The 18274-nt window shown below is 46.1% G+C and overlaps 2 protein-coding genes across 28 annotated transcripts in view; one reads left to right on the forward strand and one right to left on the reverse strand.

The window, feature by feature from the left end:
* FOXO3 (forkhead box O3) overlaps positions 1-16963 on the reverse strand; it is a 125640-nt gene extending 108677 nt beyond the window's left edge. Inside the window, exons 1-2 of the mRNA XM_050789135.1 lie at positions 16737-16963; positions 14928-15664 (exon numbers count right to left, since the gene is read on the reverse strand). Coding sequence (XP_050645092.1) covers positions 14928-15545 — 618 coding nt within the window. The 5' untranslated portion in view covers positions 15546-15664; positions 16737-16963. The remainder of the gene's footprint in view (positions 1-14927; positions 15665-16736) is intronic.
* SNX3 (sorting nexin 3) overlaps positions 1-18274 on the forward strand; it is a 1122685-nt gene that overhangs the window by 773713 nt on the left and 330698 nt on the right. The window contains exon 1 of one of the 27 annotated variants that reach the window (XM_050789191.1): positions 3393-3402. The exons of the other annotated variants lie outside the window; for them this stretch is intronic. The gene's annotated coding sequence lies outside the window, so the exon portion shown is untranslated. Of the gene's footprint in view, positions 1-3392; positions 3403-18274 lie in introns of those variants that run through there. 27 annotated transcript variants of the gene reach the window in all.

Consider the following 18274-nt stretch of genomic DNA (forward strand, 5'->3'; position numbering starts at 1 on the left):
TGGGACAGCAGCCAGGAGTGACCTGGATAAGTGAAACCGAGGTTACTCTGTTAGATTCTGCGAGGCTAATCTAGAGATCAACCCAATGTTGGCTGTCTCAGGTTCAAATATTAGAAATGGCTAGATGATCAAGGAAGTACCTTCGTGTGCCAAAGACTTGATACCAGTCCAAAGAACATGCCAGGAAACCCTTTTAACAAGGTATACTATTATTACTATTTTTTTTTTAAGAAGAGATACTAAGAACTTGGGGCAAAGAACTTTTAACTTTTCAGAAATCATTTAAAGGTTCAACTTTGAAATCATATATCAAAAAAACAATAAAATTTCTCCCTCAGCAAAATTAACTGTTCTTTAAACAGGGAAGGAAGGGGGAAGAGATTAAAGAAGTAACTCTCAGAGCACTCAATAGCTGAAATCATCCTCCCAGTAACCACACTGACAAATGGGTTTTCAAAGCTGTAAAATCATGTGATGCAAATGATAAAACTAAGTTATTTTCTTCTCTTCCTCCTTGACCAGCACAGACACATGAGGTAACAGCTGAAAAAAATTTTTTAGAAAGCTTTATGATCCTGTTTAAGGCAGAACAATGAACACAAAAGAAACTAGCTAGAAGAACTCAGTCAATGGAAAGAGCAGGGACTCTCCGGGCAGGCAACAAAGATGTCAGCTGAAAATCATCTCTGCTCGCATCAACAGGGCAAACACTGGGCGCCCAGAGATAAAAATCCAGATGTATTTCCACTGCATTAGAAGCTAAACAGACTCATTCTTTTAAATTTTTTTTTTGGCTGATGAGAAAACTTAGATGTGCATAAAGCTGTATCTTAAAAACAAGAATTGTAATTTCTGATGGAAACATTCGTCTGGTACACAATTTATTTTAAAGCTGACTTAGAAGACACAGGTTTCACTAGCAGCGCCAGTTGCCTTTCCTAATTTAACACATGGCACCTTGCTTACTGAGCACCAGCTGCTGATAAATTAACTGAAAGCATTCACTGATTTTATGAGATTATTGGAATAAACTTCTCAATAAGCCTCTTCCCAAGGAACACCTACTAAATGATGTCCACAGTTAAATGCTGAACTTGACCTTAACAAATGACATGAAGGATAAGTATGATAAAACCTAAAATATGGCCCAAATCTCTTAGTCTTTCAGTCTAAAATAAGGATCTTTCTTGGAAGGGGAGAAGACTAAATAGGACTGATTTAGATAATTCAGTTCAGCAGAGGACATGCGTGTATTTAAAAAGAAGGCCGTAAACTTATCCTTATTGGACAGGCTTGGAGAGAGAAGGGCTGATCGAGGCCACTAATTTGAAGAAACGCTATACTAGTTCACCTAGGAAATTATCTACCATGAGCTTAAGACTCCATGTGTTCTGAAGCAAACATGCTCACAACAGTATCAGCTCGAAGATTACTTTAAAATAATCAGGTCTATGACATTTTCATAAGTCAATTCCAGGCTTCTCAGGGTTACATAAATGATGCACCTCATCTAAGTGATATTATTTTAAAGAAATTTGAAAGAATGTTTGGGTTCAGAGCTTCAATTTTGACTTAAAATTATCTTGCCCAAAATGTTATTAGTCTGCAGGCCTCAATCTGCATGACAGGTATATTCATGCACGGCACATTAATACTGTTAATGGAACTATACTGAAAGTGAATAAAGATTTGTTCCTTTTCATCCTACCAACTGAAGTTTTCTACTGCAAAAACAAAGACAACAAAAACCCGTACCCAATTCGGACTCAGACGCAAAAGTATGAAGGAAGAGATTAACAAGTCCTTGGTTTGGAAATAAACGTCGGCGGGAAGCCCTAGAACAGCTATGTGTAAGGTAAAAACTCTGGAAGACCCGTCGCAACGCTTTTAAATTAGTTTTTTGTTTTTTTTTCCCAGTGATTTATCAACAGGAAAAGTTCGAATGAAGAGATCTAGGGAAAGTGTTTTACTCTATGAAACCATCACAAAGAAAATTAATCTACATCGAGGTTTTTTTTTTTTTTTTTTTTTTTTTAGGTATTAAGTAAAATAAAATAGGAAGAAAATGGAGGAAGGTGAGCAGGAGGATTTAAACATCGCTCAGCCCAAGCTTAATATGAAATATGGAACCAAAGCAATTATGCAGATAATTTATGATGAAAGAAATATCATTTTTAAAAATCAATGATTAGGACACTTCAGGAAAAGAGTAGTTTTGTGGTTGGAATTACCTGAATTAATGACTTAACTATCCACTTGATCTTTTTAACGTAGCAAAAAGAAAAAACCAGTTTTCAAAGAGACAAGCTCAATTGTATATAATTTTATGCCCTCCTTACACTTCAGGCTTGTACCCAGAGTTGCCCCTTTAAAAGTCCACAGTGGCACTGCCACCTTCTATTGCAGCTGCCTCCAGCCGCACACTCCCCTGCATGCTGTTATACTCGGTTATCAGGTAGCACCACCATTCCGCCTGCTCGCGTTTATCACAGAGTTTCAGTCTATCCTCTGGACATTATCCAGACACCACTACTTACCTCTCTTTACTATGAAACTGAGAGTTCTGTAATTTTTTTCCAACATACACAAAATAATATGGGATAATCAGCATTCTGTTAGCTACATTTTATCTTACAGCACTGCCTTCCTGTAGCCAATTAAAACCACCATTTTAGGTCTTCTTCATACATATTCTTACCTTGAAGACAACAGCAGTAGGTTCTTCAGTAGAGATAAACACTAACCTGGCCAGCAACTCGCATTATGCAACATTTTACGTTTCTGTCTTGGCAGCCTGCCTTTAAACCTCTCAGTAACTGCACTGCAAAGAGATGACCACCTCACAAAATATTTTTAATATCTTTCATTATGATTTCTGATTTGGCACCAAAACTGCCAATAACTCCTTGTAAATGTGTTTTTTTCCTGAGATCTGCTTTTCTTGATATTGCTGCCTGCATTCATCCACCTGTTTGAAGCCTATAAAAGCACAGATATCCTACTGTACCAACACAGAAATTTCTGCGATAAGGTCCCATCCCAAAAGATTTCTACTGACCATGCATCACTCTATTGTTCTAAATAATACACTGTGCATCTGACCCATAGTAAACCATGGTCACACCTGGCAGTGACCAAACAGAAATGGAGAATCACCAAACCAACAGGTTTCTAACAGAATTCTCAAGCCATTCCTACTCTCCCATTAAAGACTCAGTCAGGTACGTGCTAATTCTTAAAAGTTACTTAGCTCATGCAAAAATCAATGGAAGGAGCCTAAATCACAGAGCTTAGTCCACTTCCCACCAGCACACAGAGAGGTGTTGTTACTCAGAGTGAGCACGACTCTGAAGATGAGCATTCAACACGGACTCAGAAGGATTAAGGTGAGGATTCCTGGGGATAGAGGTAAAGAATGTGGCATAGAGTAGAAACTTTTAAAATGGCACCTCTTTATTTATTTTTTATTTTATTTATTTATGAGATGGAGTCTTGTTCTGTCACCCAGACTAGAGTGCAGTGGCGCAATCTCAGCTCACTGCAAGCTCCGCCTCTCGGGTTCACGCCATTCTCCTGCCTCAGCCTCCTGAGTAGCTGGGACTACAGGCACCCACCACCACACCATGCCCGGCTAATTTTTTTTGTATTTTTAGTAGAGATGGGGTTTCACTGTGTTAGCCAGGATGGTCTCGATCTCCTGATCTCATGATCTGCCCGCCTTGGCCTCCCAAAGTGCTGGGATTACAGGCATGAGCCACCACGCCTGGCCAACAGCTCTTTAATTTCTTGCTGGACCCCACCCAAAGTCCCACCCACACTCCAGGAGACAGGAAAGTATACTAGAAAAGGCAAATGCTCCCAAGTCAGAGAGCCCTGGGTTTGGATCCCAAGTAAGTTACTTTCACCTCTCTGAACCATTTCCTTGTCTTTAAACTGGGGTTTACATTTAAATGCCTATCTTATAGGATCAATATTAAATGTAAAAAACTTAGTTGAGTAACGGGCACATAATAAGGGCTCAATAAATCACAGCTACTATTACTGTCATTGTTATTATAAATAGGCCAGAAATGTTTTGTGTAGACTCCTCTTTTTATTGTAAAAACCAAACTGTATCTCTAATATAACCCTGACACCCCTCCCCAAAAATACTATTTTAAAACATGAGAATAATCAGATACAATTCTGATTCTTAAATGTCTGAACATTTCAAGCCAAACCCTACTGGGTACCTACAAGATATCTACTGCTACTGCTGCTGCTTCTATGAGGACAACCACTCAACGTTCTATGCTTTAATAGAAGAGCTGGTTTTTCAGATGTAAATATAAACACAGGGGACACGAGCCTGAAGGACCAAGTGTGTGAGACGTTGCAAGGCTTGAACCAAGCATAGGACACACTGAGGGAACTCCAGAGAGATCTGGATTAGCCTTACCACCATCACTGATAGCAGTGAACGTGGTATGCCTCCAACTTCTCAAGCCCTGACAGGGCCAAAAGGAGGCTGCTTCTTCCACACTTGTCTTCCACTGAGGAGCCCTGGCTTTTCCCTCCCCTCCCCTCAAAGACTGACTCTTCTAGACCAAAGCCCTCAGCCAGACTTCATGGACTTACTGTAAACCTCAAGCCCACAATCAACAAGCACAGCCATACTGTCAGTTCACAAAACAGGCAGAGAAAAAGAAATTCAGTAAGGAAGGGGAATAGGGGGAAGGACACACCTTATTCAAAATTCGAAAGAGGGCCATGTTCTAGTAGCTCTAACTGGGAAATCAAGGAAAATTCATGCCTCCCTCTGTCCTCACTGCAGGATAAAAAAAAAAGAAGAAATGTAGATGACAAGAAAGTCGCCTATGAATGATTATTAACACTTTAATTTGAATCTAAATAAGGTCTTTTTATTCTTCTCCATCTGCAACTCTGCCATTCTCACTCTTCTATCCCTAGGCTCCTAGGTTACTTTCTTAGGACTGCCATAAAAAAAATTACCACGAATTTCAGGGCTTAAAACAACAAAAACTCACTCCCTCTCAGTTCTGGAGGCTAGAAGTCCAAAATCAAGGTGTTGGCAAAGCCATGCTCCCTGGGAAGGCACTAGGGGAGGATCTTTTCGTGCCCCTTCCAGCTTCTGGCGGCTCCTGGCAATCCTTGGTGTTCTTTGGCTTATAATTGCATCACTCTAATATTTGTCTCCAACTTTCCACGGCCTTATTTGGGTTTCTACGTATTTTCTCCTCTTCTTATACACACCAGTCACCGGATTTAGGACCCACCCTAAGCTGATATGACTTTGCTTTAATTTAACTAATTCAGGAAAGATCCTATTTCCCAATAAGGTCACCATTCTGAAGTTCCAGGAAGACATGAATTTTAGAGGAACTCTATTCAACCCACTCCAACTGCCATGTCAAAAATAAACCCCCACCACCAAAATATGGGGCATAGTGGTGGGAGGTGACAAATTATAGCATTATAGAATTACAAAAAGTTCAAAGTTCTAGTAGTCTGTAGCTCCATGACTATTCACTTTTGAACTGGAAATAATGTTGTTCTTACTTTTTACCTTACTTTTCTCTCTTACCTGAGAGAAATGTAAACACATACATTTCTCTCACCCATGAACAACTGTGAAGCCTTGGAAAATATCAAAAGTCCCAATCAAAATAGCACTAAAACACAGAACATCCCACCGATCCAGACACTTGACTACTCTGTAAAAATCTGGTCTTAGATATAAACGAATATGTAGTATCAGGAATTGAGTAGCAAAAAGAGGAAAGGCAGGGGAGGATATTTTTTCCAGTTAAAAGTACTCTCATTTAATGATCTAGGAGTGGGAAGTAAATCATAGGTCTTAGAAGACCAAGGTTTCCTTTAAAACACTTGCTTTAAGTTTTTAATCTCCACACTCCCTCTCCTAAATGTTCCTTTTCTAATGATGACAATAAACTTACATGGAATCACTATATATCAGAGTTCTTTAAAAAATAATCAAGGTATTATTTTAGCTGTGTGGAGAAAAAAATAATTGAGATCAGCTTAAAGACTTGTGTACTCCCTCTGCTGGCTCTGAATTTAAAGTAAATCCTCAATACCTTCAAGGGCTAACTTAATTAACTTCACTAAACATCTAAAATACAAGGAAGGCTGGTTGCAGGGGCTCGCGTTTATAATCCCAGCACTTTGGGAGGCCAACGTAAGAGGACCGCTTGAGCCCAGGAGTTTGAGACCAACCTGGCAACAAAGTGAGACTTCATATCTCTATAAAAAAAGCATAAAATTAGCTGGGTGTCGTGGCGCTCATTAGTAGTCCCAGCTACTAGAGCAGCTGAGGCAGGAGGATCATAGCTCTCCACAGAGAGACAGGAGTTTGAAGCTGTGGAGAGCTATGATTGTGCCACCGCACTCCAGCCTAGGTGACAGAGCAAGGCCTTGTCTCAAATAAAAAATTAAAAATAAAAATACACAAGGAAGCCAGGCGCGGTGGCTCATGCCTGTAATCCCAGCACTTTGGGAGGCCGAGAGGTGGGATCATGAGGTCAGGAGATTGAGACCATCCTGGCTAACATAGTGAAACCCTGTCTCTACTAAAAATACAAAAAATTAGCTGGGTGTGTGGCGGGCACCTGTAGTCCCAGCTACTCGGGAGGCTGAGGCAGGAGAATGGCATGAACCCGGAAGGCGGAGCTTGCAGTGAGCCGAGATGGCACCACTGCACTCCAGCCTGGGCAACAGAGCCAGACTCCATCTCAAAAAAAAAAAAAAACAAAACACACACAGACACACAAACAAGGGAAAATATGATGTGGATTCTTCCACCCCACCCCACCCCCCAGTGGTTTTCAAATTCTCAAACACGTACTGAAAACTACCAAACACATCTCTGTTGGGTTTACTACAGGTTCACTCCAGAAGGAAGCTGATGTATGCTGTCTGTTTGTTTGTTTGTGGGAGAGTTTACTTTCTGCTGCAGCCTTGCCCCCTACACATGTGCCACATGCTTTCCTTACTCTGTGCTCACCTCTCCACTGCAGTCCTAGGACACATCTGGACACCAAGGTGTGGTGAGCCTCCAGAAGAGAACCTGGCCTCCTCACCCTAGGCAATGACACAGGAGTAGCAGAATTACTAGAAGAACCACAGCCCAGTAGAGAAGTTATCCTCTTCGCTTATGATGTTATTCCATAGTAGTAACTGAGGCACTGCAGAGAAAAAGTTTCAAGATTAAAACCTCAAAAAATCAGGAGTGAAAAGCGGAACAAGCGAACTATAGAAAAGCCTGGCTTGAAACACACTCCAATCATATATTTCCGTTTTACCAAGAGTGATACATGACAGTACTCTATGGATGCCAGCTACGTAGTTCTTTTTCCTTTAGGGGAGACTAAGATACTGGGAAATGAACGTTGTTTGGTCAAGAATAAAATGGTGAAAGATACTGGGTCTGTCCGGGCAATGATGCAGTCAGAACTGGGGTGTTCTATCATCATCACTAGCCTAACCACATATTCAGAACTCTAACTCGGAAGAACTGCAGACTGGTCCTTGAAATAGCTCATCTCAAAGACTGCCTGCTATCTCCTCTCCTTTCATACATGACTTCTATATCCCAATCCATGGATAGAAAACTTGAAGTACATTTGGGACTTCTGCCCCAAAATGCAGAACATTACAAACAACTAAGGTTTTACATAACAGCTTTGTTCCTAAAAGTGGGTAAAATAAACTTGAGGAAAAACAATTCTATGGTGACTTTCTGGACCGTGCACGTTAATAATGCAAATAGCGAGGTTACATACAGAAGGCAAACTTCATTTCCTTTTTCTCTTAATGCAAGGTCATCCCAAGATCACTCTTCCTTCAGTTTCTGTGGTAGGTACCGATGGACAGTTACAGAGTTTTCAGGGACTTACGCACTGGGTAACAAGGCGCTGCAAGAAACCCCAGATAGCACAGCATCATCTCACATTTACACCACATCACATCAACATCGATGCTAGGAGGTCTAAGGCTGATGCCACCTTCAGAGCTGCAAGTATCCAAAAGACTCCACTCATGACACCAGCTCACTCGTGAGTCAAATCAGCCCCTCTCAAAGTCACAGCCCCAGAACTAAGGCTATTCATATGGGTTGATTATACGATCCAAAAAGCAGCTCCAGATATTAGAAACACTTATTTATCTGGCAGATACATTCCCTAATTTCAAGACCCTTACAACGTGCTTAAAAATATTCAAGAGTCACAGGAAAATGACAAAATAAACAGGTAGCAGCCATGAGGTGGGCAGGGTGAGGTGGCGTTGAGAGAAAAGGCATTTAACATAGTAAGCTGAGAGTGCTGATGGTGAACACAAAAAGAGAAACACAGTGACTCCAGTGCGAGCCAGCCTAGAAGAGGGGAGAAGCAGCAGAAGACAGCAAGTGAAGTATCAGCTTGCAGAACTTGAGGCAAACAGCACTAAGATGAACAGCTGTGAAACCACAATGGTAGGCAGCAGACACTACAGTACAGTGGTACAAACACACACTTTAAAAAAAAAAGAGAGAGAGGGTCTCACTCTGTCACCCACGCTGGAGTGGAGTGGTACAGTCATGCTCACCGCAATCTCAAGCTCCTGGGATTAAGGGATCCTCCTGCCTCAGCCTCTCAAGTAGCTGGGACTACAGGCATGCACCACCACAACAGACCTAACTTTTTTTTTTTTTGGAGACGGAAGTTCGCTCTTGTTGCCCAGGCTGGAGTACAACAGCACAATCTTGGCTCACTGCAACCTCCACCTCCTGGGTTCAAGCAATTCTCCTGCCTCAGCCTCCCGAGTAGCTGAGATTACAGGCATGCACTACCATGCCCAGCTAATTTTTTGTATTTTTAGTAGAAACAGGGTTTCACCATGTTGGTAAGGCTGCTCTCAAACTCCTGACCTCAGGTGATCCACCCGCCTGGGCCTCCCAAAGTGCTGGGTTTATAGGTGTGAGCCACCGCACCTGGCCTATTTTTTTTTTTTCTTCCCTGGTAGAGACAAGGTCTAACTTTGTTGTCCAGGCTGGTCTCAAACTCCTGGCCTCAGGCAATCCTCCTGCCTTGGCCTCCCAAAGTGTTAAAATTATAGGCATGAACCACTGCACCGACTGGACACACCGTTACTCCACCCCTACTAGCTGTGGAACCCTGAACCCAGTCACTCACATATTCCTAGCATGTTTCTCACCTGCAAAATCAGGTAGTTAGATGATCTTTAAGATCTCTTTTAATTCTGAGTTTTAGGCAACAAGTAATACAGATGAGTCAGTGGCATCAAGGCTCCACATCCACTCCAGAGGAAGGCCAAATCTACATCAGGCCCTGGGAGACAGAACTGAGGATCCCAGATCAGTCCAGGGCCAAAACATGCTCTATCTAATCCAGGTGGAGCTTGGAAAACCAAAGCTTCTCCCAAACAGACCCAATCCACAGGAACCATGGTACGGTGGCTGTGCATCTCCAAAGCAAGCTCAAAATGATCTGCAGAGAGTTAAAGGCCAGCTCCAAGCCATGTTGGACATCAAATTTGCCATTTGCCAGCAACTTCTTAGCAGAGTTGGAGTACTAGAGAAAGCAGAAATACAGATGTAAAAAAAAAAAAAAAAAGGCAACGGGAATAGGCAGCAATGACAAGTTCACAAAGCACAGATATGCTATAGCTTATTTTCTGTCTCCTCCATCAGAATATGAACTCCTGTGAGCGAACTGGAACTTTATCTGCCTTGTGCTACCACTACATCCCTAGGTCCTGGCAGAATGCTCTGCAGGCAGCATGCCTTTGATAAACATTTGTTGAATACATGAAATGAGATGTGATGCAAATGAGTAAAAAGGGTTTTCTCTTTCCAATCTTTCATTCACTTACTGTATACCAGCTGTAACATCCACTGATATCAACTCATCTTTGCATTTATGATCCACAGCTCCTTTTATAGCACCAAAAAGGTAAAGTGGCTTTTCAGGACCCCTCAACTTGTGATGCAGGAAAAGAAGAAAAATGAGGAGTTGAGAACAGGGTCAAGTCTGTCCCCACAGGCAAAATAAGTGGGTATACAAACAAAATAAATTCCATATTTTCTCCAGCCCTGGGAATCTGGAATCTGGAATCTGGAATCTGGAATCTGATGCACCAGCTCTGGGTAAGTGGGGCAACCTGCCAGAATGCACAGGCCTAAACAGTCTTTAAAAAAAAAAAAAATTAAGACGGGGTTTTGCTATGTGCCCAGGCTGGTCTTGAACTCCTGGGCTCAAGCCTAAACAGCCTTATCTTTGCATTTTCACGAAGATCTCTGAATGGATGGTAAACTTTTGCCAGACCAAATTAAATGACTTATTAGTGAGACAAGGCCTCTTCGTTAATTTTCCAAATAAAAATATCTTGCAGTTTTTAAGTAAGATTCACAAGCAGAGTACTAAAAAGTTTAACTACAAGATGTTCTTGTATGGTGTCATTTTCTTAAAATAGAACCCTCCTAAAATCTCCCAAAAATAAGTCTGCTGTAGTTTCATTTCATTTTCTAAGAAGGAGATAAACACATCAAAACACACACTTAGCTTCTTTTTTAAAGAGTCTCTGTTATATGGGACTCACAGATCAAAGTCTAAAAGGGCCAATTTCTTCACTTCAGAGGTCAATGACACAGCTTTGAAAAAGAGGAAAAACAGTCCCTCTAGTGTACTGGGGCTGTAGAAAGAGGAAGTACATTAGTTGAGAATCACTGACGAAGACACTATTGCCAAAGGAAATTACAAAACAACATATTGGCAACACGGGCCAAGCAGACAGATTCTTCACACACCATCATAACTGGCCTTTTGGTGAGTTACTCCAAAAGGTGACTGAGGTCAAAATTATGAGCCAATGTGGAATTGTTATGACTTAGTCATTTTCAAATTAAAAAAAAATTTAAACAGAGTTGCAGTTAAAATAACATTTTTCCTAATACAGTGTGTTGAAAAGGAACTGGATGTATTAATCTAAAGAACAGAAACAGTGAGGACATAAATAAGCATTATGTGACAGGACAGCCCTCATCTTTTTATCTTGGCAAGAAGCCTTAACAATACACATTCTTACATGAAAGAAGACTTGAACTCTTGAAGAACTATCCTCTGCAGCAGCAGCAGCAGAAATGTTAACACAGTATTCCCCACATTGGTGAAATTATGGGAACCACTACAGAAACTCAAGTCTGCCTAATTTGATTACGTCCTGACCCATGGGAAAAGCAGATGTGTGGTGTGTATAATGAAATAAGTGATAGATGGGCCTTACCAGGTAAGCCTTGGAGTCCTTAGAGATCTCCCCAAGACAAGAGGAACTGAGAGAATTCACTTGTTCAATTATGGGTGCAGTGCAAGCTTAATCTGAATTAAAGGAAATGTAACCTTTTCCCCTCTTAACCACATCTGATTATTCATTTCTACTTTAATGCCCGAGGTAAGGGAACCTGTGAGATAGCCATCATCCTTCTCCCTGACACAGTATCTGACAAATGTAAGTAAACCAAGGGCTTCCTCTTTTTGTTAAAATGCTATCCTTCTCACCTCTTTTATCACTTCATAGTTCCTAAGTACCCCTACTGACAGGCACTGGACAGTTACGCAAACATGATACACTCACTCAGCCTCAATCTACATTTGCGCATCCTTTTGATGCTGAAATAATAAGCAAGATGTTTTTAGATTGAGAGGCAAATATGCCTTTCAGGAAAGCAACCTCTACTTATGTAAGACTATCCATTACCTAGTAAATGACCTTTAAAAAAAGATCAATTTAAAGAAGAAAATGGAGAACAAAAACCTCTAGAACTGTGGCTACTAATTACCTCTCTACTAACTAGCTGTGTGATCTTAAGAAAGTCATTAGCTTTTCCAAAAATCAGGTTCTTCACCAGTAAAATAAGAGGGTTGAACTAGATCAGGAAACTTCATCCTAACTATACGTTAGAATCACCTAAGAAACTTAAAAAAAAAAAACCCACAAAACACAAAACCTTCAATGCTAAGCCACACACAACCCAAATTAAATCAAATTCTCTAGGTATTTGTATTTTTCAGAAAAGTTCCCAGGTAATTCAAACATGCAACCAGGGCTGAGAACCACTGGTTTAGATTCTGATCTCCAAGCCCTCTTTTTCTAACTCTTTCATGTTATGATGTTAGGGTGACAATTTTGGTTACAAGGTCTCATAATGCAATGGCCCAAATAGCCTCAAAAGAAGTAAAGACCTGCGTGCCCTTTATGCACATATGACTAGGAGATATTAATCTGAATTCTACACATTTTTGGAAGTTAAAAATCCTCTTACATTACTCAGAATGAAAATAGTGTGGTTTAAATGCACATGCATGCTTCCAAAATGACTAATCACGACAAGAATCAACTCCTAAACTTGGACACATGGAAATGGGTCACAATTAGCTCCTGACCTCTCTCCCTTTTCCCTCTTCTTCCACTAAACCACAAGTACAAAAAAAAAGGTTGCCTATTAGTCATAATCAGAATATGAAACCAGCCCCAGTTTCAAAGGGCCTTCTCCATCATCAAAGATTTGAAAGTTCCTGCATGGCTGCATCTTTTGAAGATCTTATAAAAACTCTAACAAAATTATATCCCTTTAGCCGTCAAGGATTAGTTGCCATGTGACACTCAGAAATGTATTGGTAAAAAATTTTAAGGTAAAAAGAATCATAAAATGTGTGCCCTGTATTAAGCATATTAAGCCTTGAAAATTTCAATTTACAGTATTTTTAAGATTTTAGTTGAAGAAAAATGAGACAGCTGAGAAGGGTAAAAGAAACCATGAGGCAAAAAAATGGTTATGACATAAAATCATAAAGTTTATGACTAGGCCCAAAATCTGTATTGCAAGTCCTACAAACTATATGAAAATGTAACTAGCCCAATCTCAATTCATGCCTACTTTTGGTAATACCATTTTCTCATGTAAATCTTCCCCCCCAAAATAAAATTCATTAAACTTATTATCTTTAACTATAAACACAATAACAAGAAATATTATTTATGAAATTAAATTTTTGTAACCTTAAAAATCACAGGAAAGATGAAAACCTCTTCCTACATTAACTTTTTAACTAAGTTAAAAGTTAACTAACTTTTCACTAACATATTCTCCTCACCAAATTCAAACATGCAAGACTAAATTTCAAGTGAGAGAAATCTGAAAAGTATTTCGAACCCCCAAATCCATGTTCTCAGATCCTGTCTGCTAACCCCTTCCTGATACTATACAGTGAGATTAACCATTCCCATCCACTTGGAAACCCAGTTTTAAAAGATGTCACACTAGTGCTCTTTTCAAATGGAATTGTCTTTCATCCTTTCTGTAAAGAACTCTCATATCATACAACTGGCATTCTTTTATAAAGCAATTAAATTAGACCAAATATAAGACTCATAATGTTAGCATTTGTTAAAAGAAATGAGACAGATTTGTGGATTAATATCAAAGCACATGTGTTTTACTTTTGAAGTATCTAATACAAAGCCTCTCTGATACAAGCCGTATTTAACTTTGGACGAGTTTTCTAGAGGCAAAATAAAACATTCTCTACATTAGGTTCTTTAGCTTTTTCATATACAGGCTCGTCTCCAGTGCTTCCATTGAATTCTCCACTAAGATTAAACTGTTCTTATTTTTATATCTCCTGAAACCCAGGAAAACAAGAAGAAAGGGAAGGAGGAAGCAACTACTTTCACATTAAAAAAAAAAAAAAAATCTAAGCTAAATTGCAAATAGGAGCAGCTGATAAGAGATGTGTATCTCCAATTGCACAGGACTCTTTGGCCTGGTACTGACACATTACTGTCTTGGGGAAAGGGGCCAGGGAGGTGCCTAGGAAGAGCAAAGCAACTGGATATCAGCAGCCCAACAGGGGCAGAGGAGTTAATCTCTTTGGATACCCAACAGCAGGAAGTCATTACATCATAGGCCTTTCCACATCTCTCTCCCTACCACGTGTCCCGTGCCCCAAGAGGATAAGGAACGGTAGAGTCTCTCTTCGGGTTCATTTACAGGTAGAAGCCATTACGGCCCGGCCAAGCCCCCAAACCTCCTCCCAATCGCCAGAGTGAATGAAGCGCAGGTCCCCACACCAGAGCCCTTCCCTCAAACAGTGCCAGAGTCCAGGCCTCGGCGGGAGCAGATGGTGCAGCCAGTCTGGATTGAGGTGGCCAGATCGGCCGGTTCGAGGCCCCAGAACATTTCAGAAGCAGCTAGTAAGAAGCAGATTTACTGGAGCGACATCTCTGAGAAGGAAAGGTATCAATACAGGCAAGGAAAGGAAGCCGTCCAGGAAGAGGTTTGCAACCACTACTTTTTCTAATGGGATCGATGTGCCTGTAGGAGTTAACACCCACAAGCTGAAACTTGGACCCGAAGGTTCTCATTCAGCTAGTGACGACACAACATGCTCCTGCGACAGACTGGAAACCACACATCCAACCCCTCCTCTGGACACTGCGTCCCAAACACCCCCCCACACACACCTCTCACTCCACCTACAGCGCCCGCATCAGACCCCCACTACGGTAAACTCTACTCCAAAGTTGGCTGCAGACCTACCTTCTCGGCGCTGTCCTGAGAATCCAGCAAATGTACTCCTGTCCGTTCGCCCTTCCCTCGCCGGCGTCCCCTGCCCCCTCTCCTCACCTGGCCATGCCCTAGGCCTCTGGGAGCCTCCTTCCCCCCTCCGGGCCGTCCCCAGGTGCCCCTACTACAGGAGTCAAAGAGAACACCCAAAGCCTCACAGTGAAGGCTCCCCCTGCCAACCCCTTGCCCTGGAGCCCGCAGGCGCGCTCCGACGAATCCGAGGGCGCGTCTCGCGCTGCGCAGGAGGCCCGGCGGGTCCTGCCGCCAGCCCGGGGTGGGTACGCACCTTCCAGCCGGCAGAGCTGTTGCTGTCGCCCTTATCCTTGAAGTAGGGCACGCAACGCACCATCCACTCGTAGATCTGGGACAGAGTGAGCCGTTTGTCCGGGGAGCTTTCGATGGCGCGGGTGATCAGGTCCGCGTAGGACAGGTTTCCCCAGGCGTTCCGCCGCGACGAGCATTTCCTCGGCTGCCCGGAGCCCCCAGCCGCCCCCGGCTGCGGCGGCGGCAGCGGCTGCTGAGGCTGCAGCAGCGCCTGTGTACCCCCGCTCAGAGCGCCCGCCGCGGTGGCTGGCCCAGACCCGGGGTCTTGCCCTCCGGGTGCCAGCACCCGGGCCGAGTCCTCAAGCAGCAGCCCGGAGCCCAGCGTGCCGCTCCCGCCGCCGCCGATCGCCATGGCCGAGCCGGCCCGTCCCCCGCCGTCCTCGTCGTCTTCATCGTCCTCCTCCTCGGGGATCATGGAGTCGGCGGCCGTCTCCCCCGAGGGCTTAGCAGGGCTCGCTTGGAGCTCCGGCCTTTGCAGGGGCCACGTACAGGAGCGCGGACGGCTCTGGGGCTCGAACTCCGGGTCCAGCTCCACTTCCAGCGGAGAGAGCGGGGCCGGGGAGGCCGGTGCCTCTGCCATCTTCGCCGCCCGCCCGCGGCTGGGGCTCTTGCGCTCTCCTCTCGCGCCGGGGCGGGGTGCGGCGGGGGAGGGACGTGGGCGCCGCGAAGGCTCCGGCTCCCGGGCGCCGCCGCCGCCGCCTGGGGAAGCACCAGAGGAGAGAGAAGGAGAGTTGGTTATCCCGGGCCGGAGCGCAGTCCTCGGCGAGTCCTCGCCCGCCGCCACTACCTCCCAGCCTTGCCGCGCCCGCCTCCCAGGAACAGGCGGACCTGGAGACGTGCGGCCAGCGAACCTGGCGCAGCAGACACCGCCCCCTGGCCAGGCCGCGGGGGAGCCGCGAGCGAATCGACGGCCTCGCGCGGGGCAGCCCCCTCCCCCCGCCGCCCAGCCGCAGGTCCCTCCCGGGCTAGGCGGCGGGGCGGGGAGAAGGGGGAGGGGCGCCCGGGGGAGGGGCGGCCGCGCCTTTAAAGCGGGCAGCGGCCGGAGCTGGCGCAGCCGAGCGGCGGTCAGAGCCCGAGCTCGGGCGTGCGTGCGTTTGTTTATGTTTCGCTCGGGCCCACTCTAGTGTCTCCCGCGGCGCCGCCGCTCAAGTCTGTGCTGTCTTCGGCTCTTCTCCCCTTTCCCGGCCCAGCCGCCTCCGCGACCCCCCGTCACCCCTAACCCGGTCGAATGGCCCGAGCCCGGGGACTGCGCGGGCAGCTCCCTCTCCTCTCTTCGTCCGCGGGCCGGAGGGCGAACGGGGGTCTGGGCGCAGATGGGCCCTTGTCACTTCCAAAAAATAAAGGAAACACGGAAAGAAGGGGAAGGAGCAGCCCGGCGGGCGTTCGCAGAGGGTCGAGCCCGGCAGGGACGGCCACTTCGGGATTTTGTGTGGTTTGCATTCTCGCGGACGTCGTCCCCTCCGCCCCCTTCCCAGTCGGGATCCGGGGGAGGGAGCGAGTCGGAACATAAATCTTCCAACAGGTCGGGAAGCGCCAAGTCTCCCGGGCTGCTAGAAAACCCGGACCAGCATGTTCATCACCTCCTTGCTCCCGCTGCTGCCATCTTGACAGTTTCCCCCTTCCCTTGAGTCCTTTAAAAACACTAGCGGGCGAGAAGGGGGGCGCGCACACCGCGGCTCGGGGAGGGGAAAGGGAAGCGCCCGGCCCAGCTCGGAAGCAGATCCGGAGTCACCGGGAAGGCGGCCGCCCGCTGCACGGCTCCGGCGCCTACCTCGCTTCCTTCCCTTCAGGGACGCGGCGGGACGACGCACGATCCCGCGCGGGCCCGGGGCACGGCGAGGAGGGGGCGCGCAACCTCGGCGAAGGAGGAGCGCTCGGGCCGTCGCCGCAGCCCGCCCGAGGAACCGCCTGTCAGCTCGCGCGCCGCCGCCTTCCACATTCCTCCTCCTCCCTTCCACGAGCAGGGCGGCCGCAGCAGCAGCACAAAGTTATAGACACACGCAGGGCGCCTCAACCTAAGCTGACGGCGGGCGGGCGGGCGGGTCCCCGCCCAGGGGGAGGGCTGGGCGGCGGGCTGGGCGCGCGGCGGGCGTGCGTGTGTGAGTGCGCGTGTGTGAGCTCGCGCGCGCCTGCGCGGGCCAGCTCCGCGGGGCTGCGGGCGTGGGTGTCCGGGCGCGCGCCGTGAGCCGGGATTCGGCGGGCTCCCGCTGCTGTCCCCGCTGGGCTCCTCCTCCCTCCCGAGAGCCCCAACGACAACAAAGCGGGAGGGAGGGGAAAGAGAAGCGGGAGCTGCAGGAGCGACAGCCTCCGACGCTCCAAGGAGCGCAGCGGCGTGGCCTCCCCGACTCCGGGCAGGGCGCTTGGTACCAGGGTCCCCGACCTGCGCGTCCGCCCGCCGGGCTCTGGGCCAGCCCCGGTGTCCGGTTCCCTGTTAGAACCCGACACTAGGTAACACCCGAGGTGAGATGCTGGGCGTGGATGGCAAGGTTTACCGCGGCGTGGAAATACTGAACGGCGAAGATGTTGGCGCCTGCACAACTTCGATAAGCTGATGCTCACAGATTCGATCAGGCACCAAAAGGTTTGCACTGAATCTCTCGCCTCGGACGGTGGACCACAGTCGTGTTTCACTTTTCATGTGTTTCATGGCAAACGGGGGAGAGGTGTAACTAACTCCGAAGAAATGCAAATTTACCCCTGTCCTACATTCAAGAGCAGATTCCGAACAATTGAGAAGGGGAAATAATTTTAATCTAATTTGTAAATGACCACAAAACCGCTACGTGTGCATTTTTGACTTTTGAAAAAATACGTATCCTTTAGGTTAAACAAAAAACATCTGCACAAGTCCTTTTTCTACGATCCGTGCCCCAAATCGTTTATTTGTACTCTACGAATGCACTACACGCGACATGCACACCAAAAGTCTAGACACTAGTTCATAAATATCTTTTTTTTAAAAATCCTTGTAAGTCACCAGAGATAGCTCAGAGTCTAGAAGCGGGCTCCTCAACGACCCCATACACAAAAAGGTCCAGCCCAGCGTACACAGGAGCCAGCCCGCCCCGCCGCCTCCGGGCTCCGGGCTTTGCGCAGCGCCCGTCACTCAAGTGACGCGCGGCCCCGCCCCTGCACCAAGCTAGTTCGACGCGTACAAACAGATGATGTCATCGTCTCCACACGCGCGTGACCCCGGAGCTCTCCGCCGCGTCGCCATTCGCTGCGCGGCTTACTCGTCAAGGCACGCCGCGTGCTTACTGGCCGCGGCTACCAGTCTCCAGGCCCCAGACGCCCCTCTCCGCCCCCCGC

Source organism: Macaca thibetana, chromosome 4 (assembly GCF_024542745.1).
Source record: "Macaca thibetana thibetana isolate TM-01 chromosome 4, ASM2454274v1, whole genome shotgun sequence".
Lineage (NCBI taxonomy): Eukaryota > Metazoa > Chordata > Mammalia > Primates > Cercopithecidae > Macaca > Macaca thibetana.